The sequence below is a fragment of the Elephas maximus genome, chromosome 9, assembly GCF_024166365.1.
Source record: "Elephas maximus indicus isolate mEleMax1 chromosome 9, mEleMax1 primary haplotype, whole genome shotgun sequence".
Classification (NCBI taxonomy): Eukaryota; Metazoa; Chordata; class Mammalia; order Proboscidea; family Elephantidae; genus Elephas; species Elephas maximus.
The window spans coordinates 49,046,165-49,063,079 of record NC_064827.1 but is presented as its reverse complement, the minus strand read 5'-3'; the positions used below and the strand labels follow the sequence as shown (position 1 = coordinate 49,063,079).

Genomic DNA, 16,915 nt, shown 5'->3' with positions numbered 1-16,915 from the left:
AGGAGTTCACAGGTCCACTCTGCCCACTGCCAGTGACAACCAAGAGGATGCAGTAAGAAGCTGCCCTTCCCCCCCCCACCACGGATGTACTTTTGGCAGGTGGGTCCTTCTCAAATACAACCACTAAACGCTCTCCAAAACCAAAGACCCCAGTCTCTACCTACAGTGACTACCTTTCATAAAAACATGGCTCACTCCAATACACACACTTTAGTTTAAATTATGCCACTAGCACATTGGGATAAAAAGTAATTTATTTGCATTGCTTCAATTTCTCTATTGTAGTGTTAGGACTTAACATAAGCATCACTCATCTACTTCTATTTACAGCTCATTCCGAGTATTACTACAAATACAATATATATAATTTTAAAAAACTTATGGAGAAATGCAGTTTATGTTTTTCTCTCCTTTTTACAGGTTTCTCAAAATCATTCAACTTAAATGAAAATTTATATGGACATTTTCTGTACATATCTGAAAGGGTAGATAATACACTAATAAAGCCAAAAGAATTTTGCACAAATACAATAAAATACAGAAAACAGAAAGTAAAGATGATGTTATTTGGGGTACAAATATAAACAATACAGTACCATTTGAGTAATTTAGCAACATAATACCCATATTTTATAGGAACAAAACTGAAAACCTGGAGAATGCTTTGACAAATATTAAACATTATATATATACACAATGAGGTAAATGTACCTTGGTCTCTTGAGAGGTAATTTAAGTTTAAAGCAATTGGCATTTTGAAGCATCTCCTTGACATATAAAGAAATATCAAACACCTCTGTAATCATTCCATTGGCACAATGTGAAAAAGGGATATCAAAACACGGTTTCATGATATTCAATTCACAAATCATGTTAAAAAATAAAAACAAATTCATTGAAGTTCTTTTTAAGCTCTAAGAAACAGGCTGAATGTTATTAACCACATTTTAAAAAATTTACAAGTAAGATTGCATAATGGGTTTGAAAAGTTAAATGTACTGACAGTCCTCAGGATGTCCAGAAGTCCAGCATTCATCGAGAGAGGACCCATGGGTATTCCGCATTCCAAAACAGACACAAGAAGCTTCAGTACATGTTTAGAGTTATTCTATAAGATCTCAAAATATCTGCACTGGCCTTTTCTGCTGAGTTGTAACAGAACCATCATTTGGAATCTCTACCATCTGGAGTCAGAACACAGCCATGGTCAAGAAACAAAATTAACAAGTTGATTTATGATCACTTTCAATGCAAGGATGAAAATAAACTCTTGATATAACACATCTAATGGGATACAGATTTTGTCGTGCATTTTTATTAGCACTTTGCTGCCCTGTTTTTACAAAAATGTTTGTATCTGACAGTTCTCAGACAGAGAAAAAGGTAATTCATGTGTGGGCTGCAAAATGGCCAAGTGACCCACTTAGACTTCATAGTAAGAACTGAAATCTGGAATTCTTAATGGCCGTGGCATTGTACACTGACTCAAGGCACTTCCTGAGCACTATCATCACAGCAGAATCACAGGCTCAGCAGCTCTTCAGGCCCTACCCTGTCCTATACGGAATACAAGTGGCCACTCCTTCTTGTGCAGCCTCCATTGCCACAGCTACCACACCTCACCGCCACCCCACTCCTCATCCATGGCTACAGTCAAAGCAGGGCAGCCAGCACAGGCTTCCCAAGCCTCACCCACTCCAAACTCGGAGACCCCTCCTGACAGCATCTAGGAATTGAACGTGAGTCACACAACTCCCACTAACTATTTTATTCTAGGTCTCAAAAGCAGCTCTTCAGTCAAAAGGCTGTGGGGGCCGGGAAGGGCAAGGGAGAGGGGTTGTGATGGGATGGGGGAGTGGCAAGGCTATGGCCTCTGAGTCAGGGATTGGCAGGGGGCAGGTTGGGAAAAACAGAGCTGCATATAAAAAAAAGGATCAGAAATGTCTAGGCCCCACTTACTCATACCTTCCCCACCTCTATTCCCCTGGGGTACTGACAGAATGGATGTGAATAGGCAACCTGCCAGAAGATATGTTTTAGCCCAACTGAATCTTGGAGGGTAAGCATCTTAGGATAGGCAGTAGAAACAAAGGCTTGTGTTTCTAAATGACAAAACTAACATTCTAGTCAAATTTAACTGCAGTTATGGCCACAGTAATCATGATTCATCTCTTGTAAGTCACTTTCATTTTCAGTTTTAGCCAGCTGGGGCTTTATCGCTAGCCAGAAAAGGAATTAGCTGCAGTTAATATGTAAACCGAATTTAGAACAAAATTCCAACTTTTAAAAAATTCCCTGATTTCATCAAAAGTACATTTTATCCACCTAGGCAAGAACAGTATAATGGTAACTTAATCTTTAATTTAATAAAGAATATCTTCAGCAAAAGTTGATTACCTTATATGAAAGTGAGAAATCATGTATCACAATTTTAAACCAGACGAGAACTTTTGGTATGTTCTTAAAATTATATAAAAATAGTTCTAGTGATAAAATGTGATAAAATGCATTGGTCCCCTGGATTTCATAAAGCAGATATGGCAGGCTTGGAAATGTCCAAAAAAAAAAAAAAAGTACCTGATCACAGAGCTAGAGATTATTAAACAGGAAATGTAACACAACTATAAAAACAAACCTCTCAAACTCATTCATTTGCTTCAATGAAATAATGGTAACTACAGAAAAAACTCAAATTTGTAGTCAAAATATTAAATAACCTCTAAGCACATTTTCCCCATGATGTTTTTTTAACACATGAAATTGACATTAAATTCCTATGTAAAGTCATTTATTCTAAGATTACTTTGGTTTTAAGACCAAATAAGTCTTTCAAACTCATCCTTACTATGCGTAAGAGATAAGACATTATCAGAATGGAACTCAGGTCACCATCTCTTACTGACCGAAACACTGTAAAGGTTATTCTGACCCTTTTATCCGGACATTGATAGCACTATAAAAATCAAAGTCTTGCCTCACAGCTATGATACTTTTATTTTCCCCAGAACAAGATCACAGTGATAAAAAGGACTTTGAAAACTGTGAAAACCCTACAAAGACTTTATAGCACTGGAAGTAAAAACCAGTTATTACAAGCTGGGTTCAACTTAATGTGAGAAGACCACAATAAGTTTGCTTTAAAACATTTGATTGAAAGCATCTGTAAATGGAAAACCTATATTCAGAATATTCTTTAGCTACCACCTCTCCTAAATATCGAGGATGCATTGAATTCATTACGTAACTATGCAAATTAAGCAGCTGCAATATCTGCACACTGAAGAAGGAAAGACTAAATTAAAAGCTGCCTTTCTAAAAGTGCATTGAGACCTCAAAACCACACCACCTCCAACCTTAGTTACAAAGACAGAGAATCCACCAAATGTTTGCTCCTACAGAACGACGTGACTCTTGCACACCTGTTATCTAGTCAAATTATTAATTATTTTTACCTTCCTAGAAAGATGTCTATTATTTAATATTAACCATATTCTAATTTTAAGTGTAATTCATGTCTTAAAAAAATAACACTGCCTTTGATCAGATAAAGAAAAAAATGGCTTACTGAATGCCATACAACTTTTCACAAGTAGCCAGACAAACTTTCCCTTTTAGGAAAATTAGTCTGTATGCTACGAATTTTAAATTATTAAAGTACTATAAGCATCTACAGAGTTAGAGAGTGCCACTTGATTTTTTTTTTTATAAAGTATTCTTAAGATAGAGCAATTAAAATGGGAAAGCTTGATGTGAGAATATTCAACACGACCATAACAATTTACCAATTAATCCACTTCATTTCTTTAGTGCTTTAAGCACATTTTGGTAGGAGAAAGGCATTTTAAAAATGGAATACCAAACGACACACCACAAAAACCCTTCCAAAACACAAGAAAGTATGGATTACCCAGATAAACTTTTTGAATTCAGACACTGGGGTTTTAAAACACACAGACTTTAAGTTATTTCACTGATTTCCATTAGAAAGACACAGAAGTGGCACTTACTGGTATAGTACAATCCCATTTTGAAGGCATGTAATGTTCTGAATACGTGAAAGAACAATAATCGTATACAAAACATGATTGCATAAATTATGTTCCTCACTGCTATATGAGGTCATTTTTAGACTCAAGATAAAGAGTTTTATGTGTTAGTTTTAAGATCCTGAAAATTATAGAACAGTACATTCAAAGTCTGATTCAAGGAAACCCTTCAGTGGTTCAGCATCCTGAGAATGTACTAACCAGGAGTAAATCACTTTCTTTAAAAAATAAGAAATATTTCATGTAACTCAGCAATTCGGCTCCTTTACCATTAAAGATGATCTTCAGCACAAAGGAGTTACTTAAGTTAAGACCAGCAATCATCTTTTTAAAAAAACAAGTTTTGTGTTAATAAAAAATAAAGGTAGACTACACAACATTTTGTAAGTGTCCTGGGAAAGCATTCATAGTGCACAGGAAGGACCCACATGGCTGTTTCCTGGATCCAAAGAAATCCCGGGAGGTTTCTTAATTGGCCTTATTACACTGGTGCCAAAGGAAGCAATATCCTTCTGCTCCCTCTCAGTGAGGTATAACAACTGACCCCCCAAACGAAAGCCCAGGAGTGGATCTGAAGAAAAAGCAGAGTTCAGGCAAAGCTGCAGAGTTACATTTTGATGCCTTCCTGTTGACTGAGTTGTGATAACGTTTTCTTAATCCGCAAAGCTGTAAGTCTGGCTGCTCCGTTGGCATACCAACATTCTCTCATGATTTTAGCCATTACTCTCAAGGCCTGTAACAAAATAAAAGAAAAATGATGAACGCATGGACCACTTTCCATTGATTTGGATAAGAACACTACATTTTCTTTTTTAAATAAAGTATGTATGAGATTTTTTGTTTCAGCAGTATTTGTAACAGCAAAAGAGTAGAAATGACCGAGATTTCTATCAACAGAGTACTGGTGCCAGCAGCTGAAAAGCAGATGGCTCAGAGATAACTTATTTAGCAGACCTAAAAAAGCTAAATCCTAAACCAGCCCTGGGCAAGGCAAAGAAGGAAACTGAAACTCCCTCCAAACGGAGGAATTTGCTGCATCAAGTACCTCAGGTTGTGGGGATGAAGCTCCGGCTCAAAATAGAAGGATTCGCTCAAAGTATGCTTGTGAAGTAGCTGGAATCCTAGCTACCTGCCCCTCTTCAACTTCACATGGCTCCCCACTACCTCAACCCCAGCAGAAGGCTACAGGTTCTTTTCTCAGAGAGGGTAAAACAGATTTCTGGCCTGGGGAACATGAGGGCAGAAGTTCTGTGTTAAAAACATGCTAAATGCTTTCTGTCTAAACATGGGCAGCAACTCAGACATACTCTCCAGGCAGGAGATTAGAAGAGGCTCCTTGGGAGAATTGGACCAAGCCAAGGGGAAAGACCTGAAAGAGTGACATCAGTGGTTTCTTAAGGAAGCAGCTCGGATAGCTCATCCTAAAGATCAGTCAATAAGCTCCATTCACAAAGCTTCCGATCAGCTTTCAGTGCCTTTTTTTTTTTTTTAGAGTTTGAAGACAGTGAGGTTGATCAGACATCTGAGGACAGTAATATGAAATGCAGAAACTGAAACAAACAGGAAAAAACAACTTGGAGAAAACAGAAGCTTACAGAGAGAAGAAAATGTCAAAAATCTATCACTAATATCCTCAGAGAGAAGATACTGATACTGTGCCTATCGTTGATAACTCTACATTTTTTTCCATTTTCTTTTCTCCAAGAACTTTTTCCTCAAAGTTGCTTTTGTCCCCTGATGTTTATTTCAGTCTCCGTATTTCATATTAGGTATCTGACAACGAACAGGAGGCTACAAACAAGCTAACGAAAATTAGAGGATTTGTTTGGGTGCTCTAACATTCAAATACCCGGAGGAAAGAGAATAAAGAAATGACAGGGAAGAAATCAAAGAAATACTTCAAGAACATCTCCTAGAAATGAAAATTTGTTTCCAGATCAAAAGAACCAAGTACCCAGCACATATACTCACTCAACCAATATTTATTCCATCCCTACCATGTGCCAGATACTTTCTAGCTAGGTGCTACGGGTATAGCAGTAAGCAAAACAGACAAAAATCCCTGCCCTCAGAAAGCCTACTTTCTCTTGGGGTAGGTCATATAATAAATAAGCAGTAAAATAAATAGATTGTTGGATGGATGCTAGGGAAGGAGATAAAGTATGGTAGGGAAGGAGAGTGCTATCTTAAATGGGGAGAAAGGGAATGACTCACTGACAAGGAAACATTTGAGCAGAGACCTGAAACAGGTCAGCAACTGAGTAAACCAAGGAAAAGGAAGACACAGAATTCAGGAAGGGGATTCAACATAAGAAAGAGGCAAAGGGAATCTCAGGATGTAAGGTGAGAGATGCCCCCAAATGACAATGGTACAGTGGGCCTACAGAGCAACCAGCTGAGACTGGAACAGGTCTGAAGGCTCGGGAAGAGATTTTTTTAAGGTATTCTATTCTTGATATGTTTCGACTATTGAGAGATTTCTACAACCAAAGAAAATGAAAGATTGAATTTGTAATAAATACATAGAAAATGAAGCAAACTGAGACACAAACAAAAATGACAGTGATAACATGAATTCAGCAAGGCATGACAGGAACTGCAAATCGCATGTGTGCTGTTAATGTTCACTGTTAACCTTTTAGTTCTTAAAAGCCATCTGTTTAATAATAATTTGTTTCAATAATTATTGAAAGAGTGTATGGATACTTCTAGTCTGTATTCCGTAGTATCCAGATCAAATTTTAAAAAGACAAAATCTGGTCCCACCCTCCCTTGTTAAACTATGTCATGTGCAAATTCTTTGAGCATTCTGATATGTACCTTACCTGGGCCTGGATATCTGATCTTGTTTGAAGTAGCTAGGAGCTCTCTGAGGAGTTCTACATTATTCTAAGATGCAAAATCAACTAGTGAAGTGACCGATTTTCCATTCCCCCTGAGCTACAAAGCTGTAGGGAAACACCTTGCCTCACCAACATAATGGTAACAGCTAGCAATTAAGGGCAAGTTAAATAAAATTTGTCTAATGAATTCTGTCAATTTAGAACTAAGTAAACATTTCTAAAAACTGTCATCAGAGCTGAGGTTAGCGGAGAGGTTTGTGTGCTGCTGGGAGGTATCTTCCCCAAATCCCTGGTAAGTGGCCATGCAGACAATCAGGTGAATAACGTACAAAATCATCTGAAGCCCCTTCACCATCACCTAAGTCCCTCATTTTACAGACGGGACGTTAAGACCCTAGAGAACAGAACTGATCTAAATGGCAGCCGCGCTTGCTAGAACGTGAGCCTCCTAATTCCCATCCGGTGCTTATCCTGCTACTCTGGGCCACCCTGGTTGGAGAGGGGGCATTCACTTAAAAAAGCAGGTGCCATGGTTCATTTGGCAGATTTAAACACTGTTCCAATATATTAACAACAATGTTCCATGCCCCTTGCAACATGCTTAAAATTGGTCAACATGAAAACCAGATTATTCAGTTTTTATTCATTGGCTTAATTGCCATGAGAAAGGAAGAAAGGGGAAACCTTGTGGCTGTTTTCCTTAGAGAAAAGTCGTAAAGTTTCTGTTTACTAAGCAGAAGCCGTTTCAAAAATTGTGTTAATATCCGAAAGAAGCACTCACTTCACAGCTTTGCCATCTGTTTGGAATATTCGGCCTTAACTTCTGTTCACAAACAACTTTTCTCATTTCTTCAACTGATGGATCAGAAGGTACAAGATCATAATAAGGCAGCTGGTAATCTTCGTGAATTCCTGTAAGGGTTAAAAAAAAAAAATTAAGTTCTATTTTGAAAAATTTATTTAGATAAAGCCAAACCATTCTCTGACGAGTCAGAGAAGAGCACTTTCTGAGAATCCTATTATAGTGTCCCATTGCTAAATCCGGAAAGCAGAACTGGGCTTACACCTTCCTCCCCTTCTTCATCCATAACTGTACCAACAATGCACCCTCCTGAGTAGGTACTGGGTCCATACCCTAAAACTAACTGTTGCCAGGGGATCAGCAAAGACTATTTCGGTGATGATTAACTGTGAGCTGTGATGACAAGACTGACGTTTCCTCCTGGAACTCCACTGTGCAGCAACTGAGTGATTTTATTCTGTGGGTGTGAGCTTCTCACTCAGTATGGGGATATATATATACGCTGAGATGTGAATTCTACAAGGCAAATCTGAGGTATGAATTTCTTTCTCTACTTGCATCTATCAATAACATGTCATATTTGTTGCAAAGCAGAGAGATACACTGCCTCTCACTGTCTCAAAAACCTGAGGTCCTGGGTCTCTCTGCCAAACGTGGGCACCCAAGCCTACAAGTCTCTCTTGAGTCAACATCTGAAAGTGTTCAGTCTAAAACCAAACCTAAAAGTTAAAACAAACTTATTTTAAAAAGTCAGATGTAATGGCTATTATCAAGATAGAAAATACCCCTCCCAAAAAACAAGAAACAGGGACTCATTTAAAATGATTTGTGTGACACCTACCAATCACTACAAGTAAAAAAGAAACAGACAAGATGTCCACCTCTGACACCATATCTCATTGGGTATAAACCAAAGACAGTCTCTCAAGTAATTAACAAGGGTCCCTGAGATAAGAGTACAAACTTGGCGCAAAGAGTCCCAGTCTCAAGGGAAAAATACCAGTTTGACCTAGATACACGCTAGAAACAGCTTCCTAGGTAGCCTAGCAAACAACAGTTCATTCTAAATAACTATATTCCAAGATAGAAGTGGCTGGGATCAGATGCTTCCCAAGATTCAAGTGGAAGAAAAAGAGTATGCTAGGATAAAGCTGTGCATTTGCTTGTCATTTTCCCTCACTATAGGTTTTATCTCCTTTATTTTCTCTGGTACTGTCAGTGATCACCTGTAGAACATAATTTCAGACTGCTGACTGTGTGTAATTTCATTCAATGAAAAAGAAGGCAATTCTCGAACAACTTCTTTTTGAGACAAATTGTTGGGGAGGGGGAAGCAATTTACCACCAATGGAACATCGTCGAGCAATTTCCCAGAATACTAAGCCCATTGCATAGATGTCAGCACGTTTGAAGGATTCAAAGTGTTTCATATTTATGGAATCATCTAGAACTTCAGGGGCCATGTACCTAAAAAAGAAGTCAACATTTTATTTTATGGAATGGTGGCCAATTTTTTTTTAACTGTTTCATAATTTTCTTTTTCTCCTGAGAATCAAAAAAATCAAAATTAACTGATTTTTTTCCTCTTTGAGCACGGTTCTAGTATTTTTAAAAGATGATTCTTGCTTATTACAAAAAAAGTCCTAAAGTACAAAGTGAAAAAAATCATCCCATTACTACAACATATTAACATTTTGATGAGAATTGTTTTAGACATCTCTATACATATATAGATATACACACAATATTACATAACTGAGATTACATTAGACTCAAGAAAAATATTAAATATTCACGCTGGTTTGCCAATTAATTATGTCAACTAAATCCCATGAAAAGCTAAAACAGCAGTTTCAAGCCTTATGATCTTAGTTTCCAATAAAAGACACACAGAGACACTTGTGACTATTACAAATATCTTAACGTACACCACCTGCCTTGTCATGTATGATGCAGGGATTATATATTTTAATCTAGAAGTCTTCTCACCATAAGATGAAAGGAAGGACAGGGACATACTCCAGGGAACAAAATACTAGGTAAAAATGAATGTCAGTCCTCATATTGATGCCACATTGTAGGGTTTCTGTAGATAAGGTTTTCAAACCTCATTAGGCTTCTGAAGTTTCAAAGACCCTCGCTAAGATTACAGGTCAGGGACCACAAAGGTGTGTCCTAGACCCATGAGCTAATCAATAGTTCTGAGAGTCCCAGTTGAATCCAGAAACCACGAGTTCACTATGAATAGCCTTATCCAAGGCTTATTCCAAGCAGCAAATTTTGAAGAAATGTTGTGGCAGCATGCTGTTATGCACGCGGCAAGAGCTTTTAAGTTGGAAACGCCCAGGTTCAAATCTTAGCTCATCAGTTTTCCCATCCATGTGAAATTGGCCCCATTACTAAACTTCCACGAGGCAGTTTCATCATCTGTGCATAAGTGGTAATGAAACCTACCTAGTTAGGTTCTTTTGAGGATTCATGGACTCGACAAATATTTACTGAGGGCCTACCATGTAATAGGCACTGTAATGAAAGGAAGGGTGAGTACAAGTTAGGGATACAGTAGGGGAAAATACGCTCTAGGGTACAGCACATGCAAAAGACGCTAAGAAAGAGAGAATGGCATATTTCTAAGAACTGAAAAAAGTTGGGCTAACTACAACACAGCATTTGAGGGGGGCATTAAAGGAGATAATATACGTAAAAGACCTATTAAAATGCTTGGCACATAGTAGGTACCTATAAGCATTAAATACAATTGCTCTTATAATTAATATAACTAACAGTAATATTTTCTGGAAGGGACACCTTTCATCAGGAGGCATCTGTAAGTCAGGTAACTGGCTTCAGAGCAGGCAAGACCATGAGATCTACCCGTGGGCAATCTAATAAGGTACACATTTGAGTCTCAGAAAAATATGAATATGCAAACGAGAAAGAAAAGAAATTGATTTTCGAAGGTATTAAAAACTATTTATTAACAAGTTCACCTTTTTGTTCCCACTCTGTGATTTGGAGCAATATCAATTGTATCAGTGGCTGAATCGTGTCTTACTGCCAGTCCCAAGTCTGCAATACAGCAAGTTCCATTCTTCTTTACCAAGATATTCTTTGATTTCAAATCTCTATGAGCAATGGCTGGTTTTCCTAAAGAACCAAATACGAAACGTGATTGGTTAAAAGTTAATACCAAGCACAACTCTCACCTTCAAGTTCAAAAGCCTCTCTTCCCATGCCAGTATCAAAGCACTTCAGCCCACATCACCTGCAGCACCCAGGGAATTACCAAACTCAACCTCAAGTGAAACATTATAACCAAAGTCATTGAAATTACATTTCTTTGAAGGAAATGGAGATATAAGATGCTCCAAAAGATAATGTTCAAAAACCTTAAGACTAACGAGTCAAAGACTTGGGAACCCTACTCACAGACTCATGTTTCCAGCCCAGGAACTCAAGTATCTGGATCACTTCCCTTTTCTATCAGCTGGAATGTGCTCAGTATTTAAATATACTACCTTTAATACTAACCATAAGGAAAAGTACTGTTAAAAAATAATAATTAACCACGTGGAAAAATTAGAACCTTCATATATGTACTACTGGTAGAAATGTAAAACGGTGCAGTCACTTTGGAAAACAGTCTGGCAGTTTCTCAAATGGTTAAACATAGAGTTTTCATATGATCAAGCAATTCCACCCCTAGGTATGTACTCAAAAGAATTAAAAACATATGTTTACACAAAAATTTGTATGCCACTGTTCATACAGTATCTATAATAGCTAAAAAAAAAAAAAGGAAACAACCTAAATATCCATCAATGAATCAACGAAATTTATTTTATCCATACAATGAAACAGATAGCATCCATAAAACGGAATGATGAACTAGTAACACATTAAAAGTCAAAGAAGCCAGGCATTAAATATCACATATTGTATGACTCCATTTATATGAAATGTCCAGAGTAGGGAGATCTATAGAGACAGAAAGCAGATTAGTGGTTGCCTAGGGCTGAGGGTTTGGGGGGAAATGGGGAGTGACTGCTAATAGGTATGGGATTTCTTTCTGATGTGATTAAAGCTTTCTAAACTTGATTGTGCCAATAGCTGCACAACTCTGTGAATATATTAAAAACCACTGAATTGTATACTTGAAATGAGCGAATTATATGGTACCTGAATTATATCTCAATAAAGCTGTCGTTAAAAATAATGATAATAATTACAAATATGAGGCTGGCTAAGATATGAAAAGAATATAGCACATATGTAGTAAAGTGGAGAGTCAGGAGTCATCAGGTAGAAGAGGATAATCAGCAGAGCAAAGAGGTACAGTGGCATCTGGTATCATACGTGTCACTAAACCACACCATAAAAATATAACTAAAAGTTATTTAATTTTCAACTGTAAAACTGTATCATATGGTCTCCTTATCTCCGAGTACAAGTAGAATTATTAATTGATGGCCAGGTACCATTTATATAGCAAACTGTCATTTACAAACCACTTTAACATTGCCTTTGATACATTCTTTTCACCTTGAGCTCTAAATAAAACTCAGATACTCCAAAAATCACAAGCGTGGATGCTACTTTTAAGAACTCACAAAAATATCAGTGTTGTTACAATGACTACAGAATTTGTTAACAGTCCCAGATTCCTAACTTCAGCTGAGATTTTTAACAAAGATAAAATGTTCTTGTCTAAAAACTCATTTTAAAACATTTCCAATTAGGCAGATTTTTTGCAAAAATTACTTTTTTTAAAAAAAAAATGAAATCTTGAAATGTTTTTATTAACTCTATATCATCTTAACTGAGTGATATTTAAAACAATATAGAATCACTAAGCTTAAAGCCTGGAGAGAACATGACATGTAATTTGGTCCAAAAACTCCACATTACAGATTGAGAATCTGAGAGCCTAGAACATCAATTATTGACTTGCCCCAAATTAGGTTTATACAGTCACTCCCCTGCTAAAAAGCAACATCCATGGGCAACCTATTTCTTAAATGATAAAGTCAAGTTTTCTTAGATTGCATTTAATTTCTGACCACCATGACAACAAACAATCCAATGTCACAACCATGGTGAACGTCATTTCCTGAACAAGATGGGATATTCCTTTATGTCTTTGCAATTGTACACCTTTACCCTCTACTTAGAATATCTCCCCCATCTTGTCACCCTGAAAACTCCTACAGCTGCTCCTTGGAAACTCTATGGGGCAGTTCTACTTTGTCCTATAGGGTCGCTATGAGTAAACAGGTTTGCTTTTGGTAATAACATTAAGCAGGGCCACATGACTTACTTTGGTCCACGGCATCTGAGTGGATGCTACCTGTATCACATTGAGCAGAAGCTTCAAGAACTACTTCTTTTTCTTTCCCTTGCTACAAGAATGGTATGTCTCAAAAACATTTTCTTGGTAAGACATTATATTCCTGAGAATTTAATGCTTAAATAATAGAACTGCCTGAAGAATTACCTTGGGTACCAACAATCTCCATGTGAAGATGCGCAAGCCCACTTGCTGTGGACAGAGCGAGTTTTATCATTCCTTCCACGGTAACTGTGTACCTATTCAAGTAATCAAAAAGAGATCCATGCTCATGATAATCTGAGACCAACCAGAGCTGGGTCCATGTGCCATTGTCTGCAAAACAGAGTAAGAATGTTTCAGCTGGACTGCAGAACATTTATGATTGATTTATTCAAAGGTTCACTTTTTATTATCGATCCTGAATCATGCCACTGCAATACTTTGGCACCTTATGTGTGTATGTATTTCCTTCATATTTTCAGTTGGTCTTATACTTTTCAAAATACTTTTACATACACATCCTTTAGACCCTCACCATAAGCCTCCTATTCTTGAGATGAGTCATGGATTATTAACCCCATTCTACAGGTAAGAAATTATAGTTCAAACATGGCTACTTTCTCGAGCCAACACAGTAGCAGAGCCGGGACCCTTCAGTGCCTAGAAAAATGCCTGGCTTAGGTTGGTGCTCAAGGATTGTTTTTAGGAGAGAAGAAACAAAGAAAAGAGGGAGAAAGGATGGGAAATGGAACTTATCTAGAGCCTACTGTGGTCACGTGGGAATGGAATATCATGGGACAAAACTGAAAGCATATTTAAGTGAAGAAATGGTGAGCTTCAGGGACAGACAATGGATAGATAAGGTGCCAGATAAGATGACTATGATTCTAACGTTTCCAGATTTAAAAAACTTCAAAAATAGCAGTACTGCTGACACACAGGGAAGCTGAGACGGGAACTGAAATGTCAGAAGGGAGCAAAAGGAATGGGGATTGAACCAAATTTTAGACAAGGTAATTCTAAATGTAGATTCTGGAAGCTCATTTGTAAGCTGATATATGAATTTGAAATGTGTTTTCCCATAGGAAAAATGGTAAAGGTTCTGGCCAGGCTCCTAGGCTGGTCCATAAAATCTTATTAAACCTAAAAAACAGTAGATCTTTAAATCGATTTAGTACAGCGCCTAGCACACAAAAACTTAGTATGTGCTGTTTCCTTTCCAGTCAATGGCAAAACAAACAAAACCCAAATTGATATAAAATGACTTATATTTTGAAGGCGGTTACTTGAAGAAAAGCAATTCTGATTGGAATAGATTAAGGAAGGAGATGAGACCTTTTTAGAAGACTCAAAGGAAATATCTGGATCCTTTCAAAAGGATTTAGATTCATGATATGGTTCTTTATAAACTTGTTCTTCATAAATTCTAAAAACTGATTCTGTCCAACTTGTACCTTTTCTTTTCCTTGATACAAGTGCCTCAGCAGAGTTATTTGCATGCTTATTAACCCTGATGCAATTTTGAAAGGCTCACAAACACAAGAAAAAAACAGGAACAGAGGCAGATGGAAGAAAGGGATATTTTCTTGAGGTAACTGACAAGACAGGCAGAAGGAAGAAGATACTTAAGAGGCTGTGCACATGTAAAGGATTGCCTGAGGGAGAATGAACTAAATCATGATGAATGAAAACAAAGGAAAGGGGAAATAGAGTGGAAGGACTGGGTTCTGAGCAAAGTTTCATTAACCCCTGTGAAAGAAGAAAAGAGGAGCTGGGGAAGTGCCAGCAGGGTCAGCTAGTTCCCATGGTGACCACCAGATGACAGCACCAGCTAGACTGCTGCTTGCATGAAGGGGAAGGGAAAGTTCAGGTTACAGCAGCACCAGGTCTTTGTGCCAATGGTGTATGTTTGCAACTTGGGATGTGCTCTTAAAACAGCCTGGGTGAGGTTTAAGCCTCGAAATACAGATTTGAAAGTAACCAGGGTAAGTTACTTAAAGGAGTAATTACTATTTGTAGAATTAGCACCCGCATACAAATCAGAAAAAGAGTAAGAGTTCAAGGAAACAAAGATAACTATGAAGAAATAAGAATAAATATCCAAGCAATGTCACTAAATTGTACATGTAGTAATTGGTGGATTGGTGTATGTTTTTCTTTGTATATTCTAAACAACAACAAAAAAGAAATAAGAATAAACAAAGAAAAGCCAAGGGTCATATTATTTAATAAAGAAAAGTAGGGAGAAGCGAAATGGTGTCAAATGGAAAAGAAAATGAGAACTAAGGATTTGGTTAGACTGTGATCACTGCTTTTGTTTGTTTTGTGATTTAATTAAGTAACACTGAATTTTTAGTGGCCAATGATAATCACTGTCTACATCAGTTACATTCATCATTGGCCCTAGTATCACACAAAAAAATAGTAAAACATTATATGCTTCACGATGTGATGTAATAGGAAGCATACAACATACCTATTACGTATTTTGGGGAAACCAATAAAGCCTGAAACAGATCCCGCCTCTATATCGAACTACCAGTTTTCAGAAAATACTGATGCGCAAGTTAAGAGATACTATGAAAATTCAGTCAGCAAAATCCAGAATATGGTAACCTCTACAAGGACAAACAATGTAGTTTCTTCAACAAATAAACCATTAAGATGGAAAAAAAGATGAAAGGGGGAACCTAGAGATTAAAAAGACTTAAGAGAACTATCAACCAAATGCAATGTGTGGACTTAAGATCCTAATTTGAACAACCAATTGTTAAAAAAAAAGAAAGAGACATTTAAAGAAATATGAATCTAAGTTAGATATTTGATGACATCTAAAAAACTGGAAATGATAGTGTGATTATGTTTCACAAAAAAGATTCTTCATCATTCAGAGACACAAATTAAAAATATTCATGAATGAAATGATACATTATCTGGGATTAGCTTCAAAATAATTCAGTTGGGGGTTAAAAGTAGATGGAGATAAAGATCAAATACAATCAACAGTGAGCTGATAACTGCTGAAACTGGGTGATAGGAGCTCATCATACTATTCTCTACATTTGAATCTTTTTTAAATAAATAAATGTTTAAATAAGTAACACATACTTGCTGTAAATAAATTTGAAAATAACAGAGAAGCATCAAAAAAAGCCACAAAAATCATCCATAATCACCAACTAGAGATAAACATTGTTAGTATTTTGAAAAAATATTATTGAAGAAATGAATGGGAGGGGAGAAAGGGGAAAAGATGATGACTACATTTCTAGACAAGTAAAAGATCACAGCACTTTTAAAGAAACAGGAAAGCTGGGAAACACAATTCAGGTGGGAATGATGAAAGTTGAGTTCTGAACGTAGATCTGAAGTAATGTAACACAATATCCAACTGAGGTGTCTTGTGGGTCATTAGGCATTTGGGGCAGGGGTGAAGGCTGCAGACCAGGCACATGTCGGTGACTGACACTGTCGAAGCAGAAGTTGTGGGCATGAAGGGATTAACTGAAGCCAAGAAAGTAGATGAAGCATAGTAAGTAGATGAAGTCTGAAGTCACCACTCACTGACTCTCCACTAACACAGTTTCCTTCAGCATCTGATCTGACCCTGGACCTCAGCCACCTTTGCTACAAGCAAGAAGGTATCCACGTAACACATGGTTACTAAAGGTAAAGGTGTTTTGAATAAACCATTTTTCCTACCTACCTACCTGAGTTTACATAAAAGATTGATCCATTTACCCCTGACAACTCAGAACACAGAATACACTGAAAAGCCCTACTGGTCAGTAAGAGTTAAAAGGAAACAGACATTTGAGCCCTAAAACTACCTCAAAATTTTGAGCAACGAGAGCTTATAAATTTTTTCTATATTATGACTATACTCAATAGCTGC

General features: G+C 37.2%; 1 protein-coding gene across 1 annotated transcript in view; it reads right to left on the bottom strand.

Moving 5' to 3' along the window:
- Nucleotides 1–242: 242 nt before the first annotated feature.
- The window catches only part of TGFBR1 (transforming growth factor beta receptor 1), a 63,212-nt gene continuing 46,539 nt past the window's right edge, over nt 243–16,915 (bottom strand). Inside the window, exons 5-9 of the mRNA XM_049895556.1 lie at nt 13,186–13,353; nt 10,682–10,838; nt 9,034–9,158; nt 7,671–7,801; nt 243–4,779 (exon numbers count right to left, since the gene is read on the bottom strand). Coding sequence (XP_049751513.1) covers nt 4,654–4,779; nt 7,671–7,801; nt 9,034–9,158; nt 10,682–10,838; nt 13,186–13,353 — 707 coding nt within the window. The 3' untranslated portion in view covers nt 243–4,653. The remainder of the gene's footprint in view (nt 4,780–7,670; nt 7,802–9,033; nt 9,159–10,681; nt 10,839–13,185; nt 13,354–16,915) is intronic.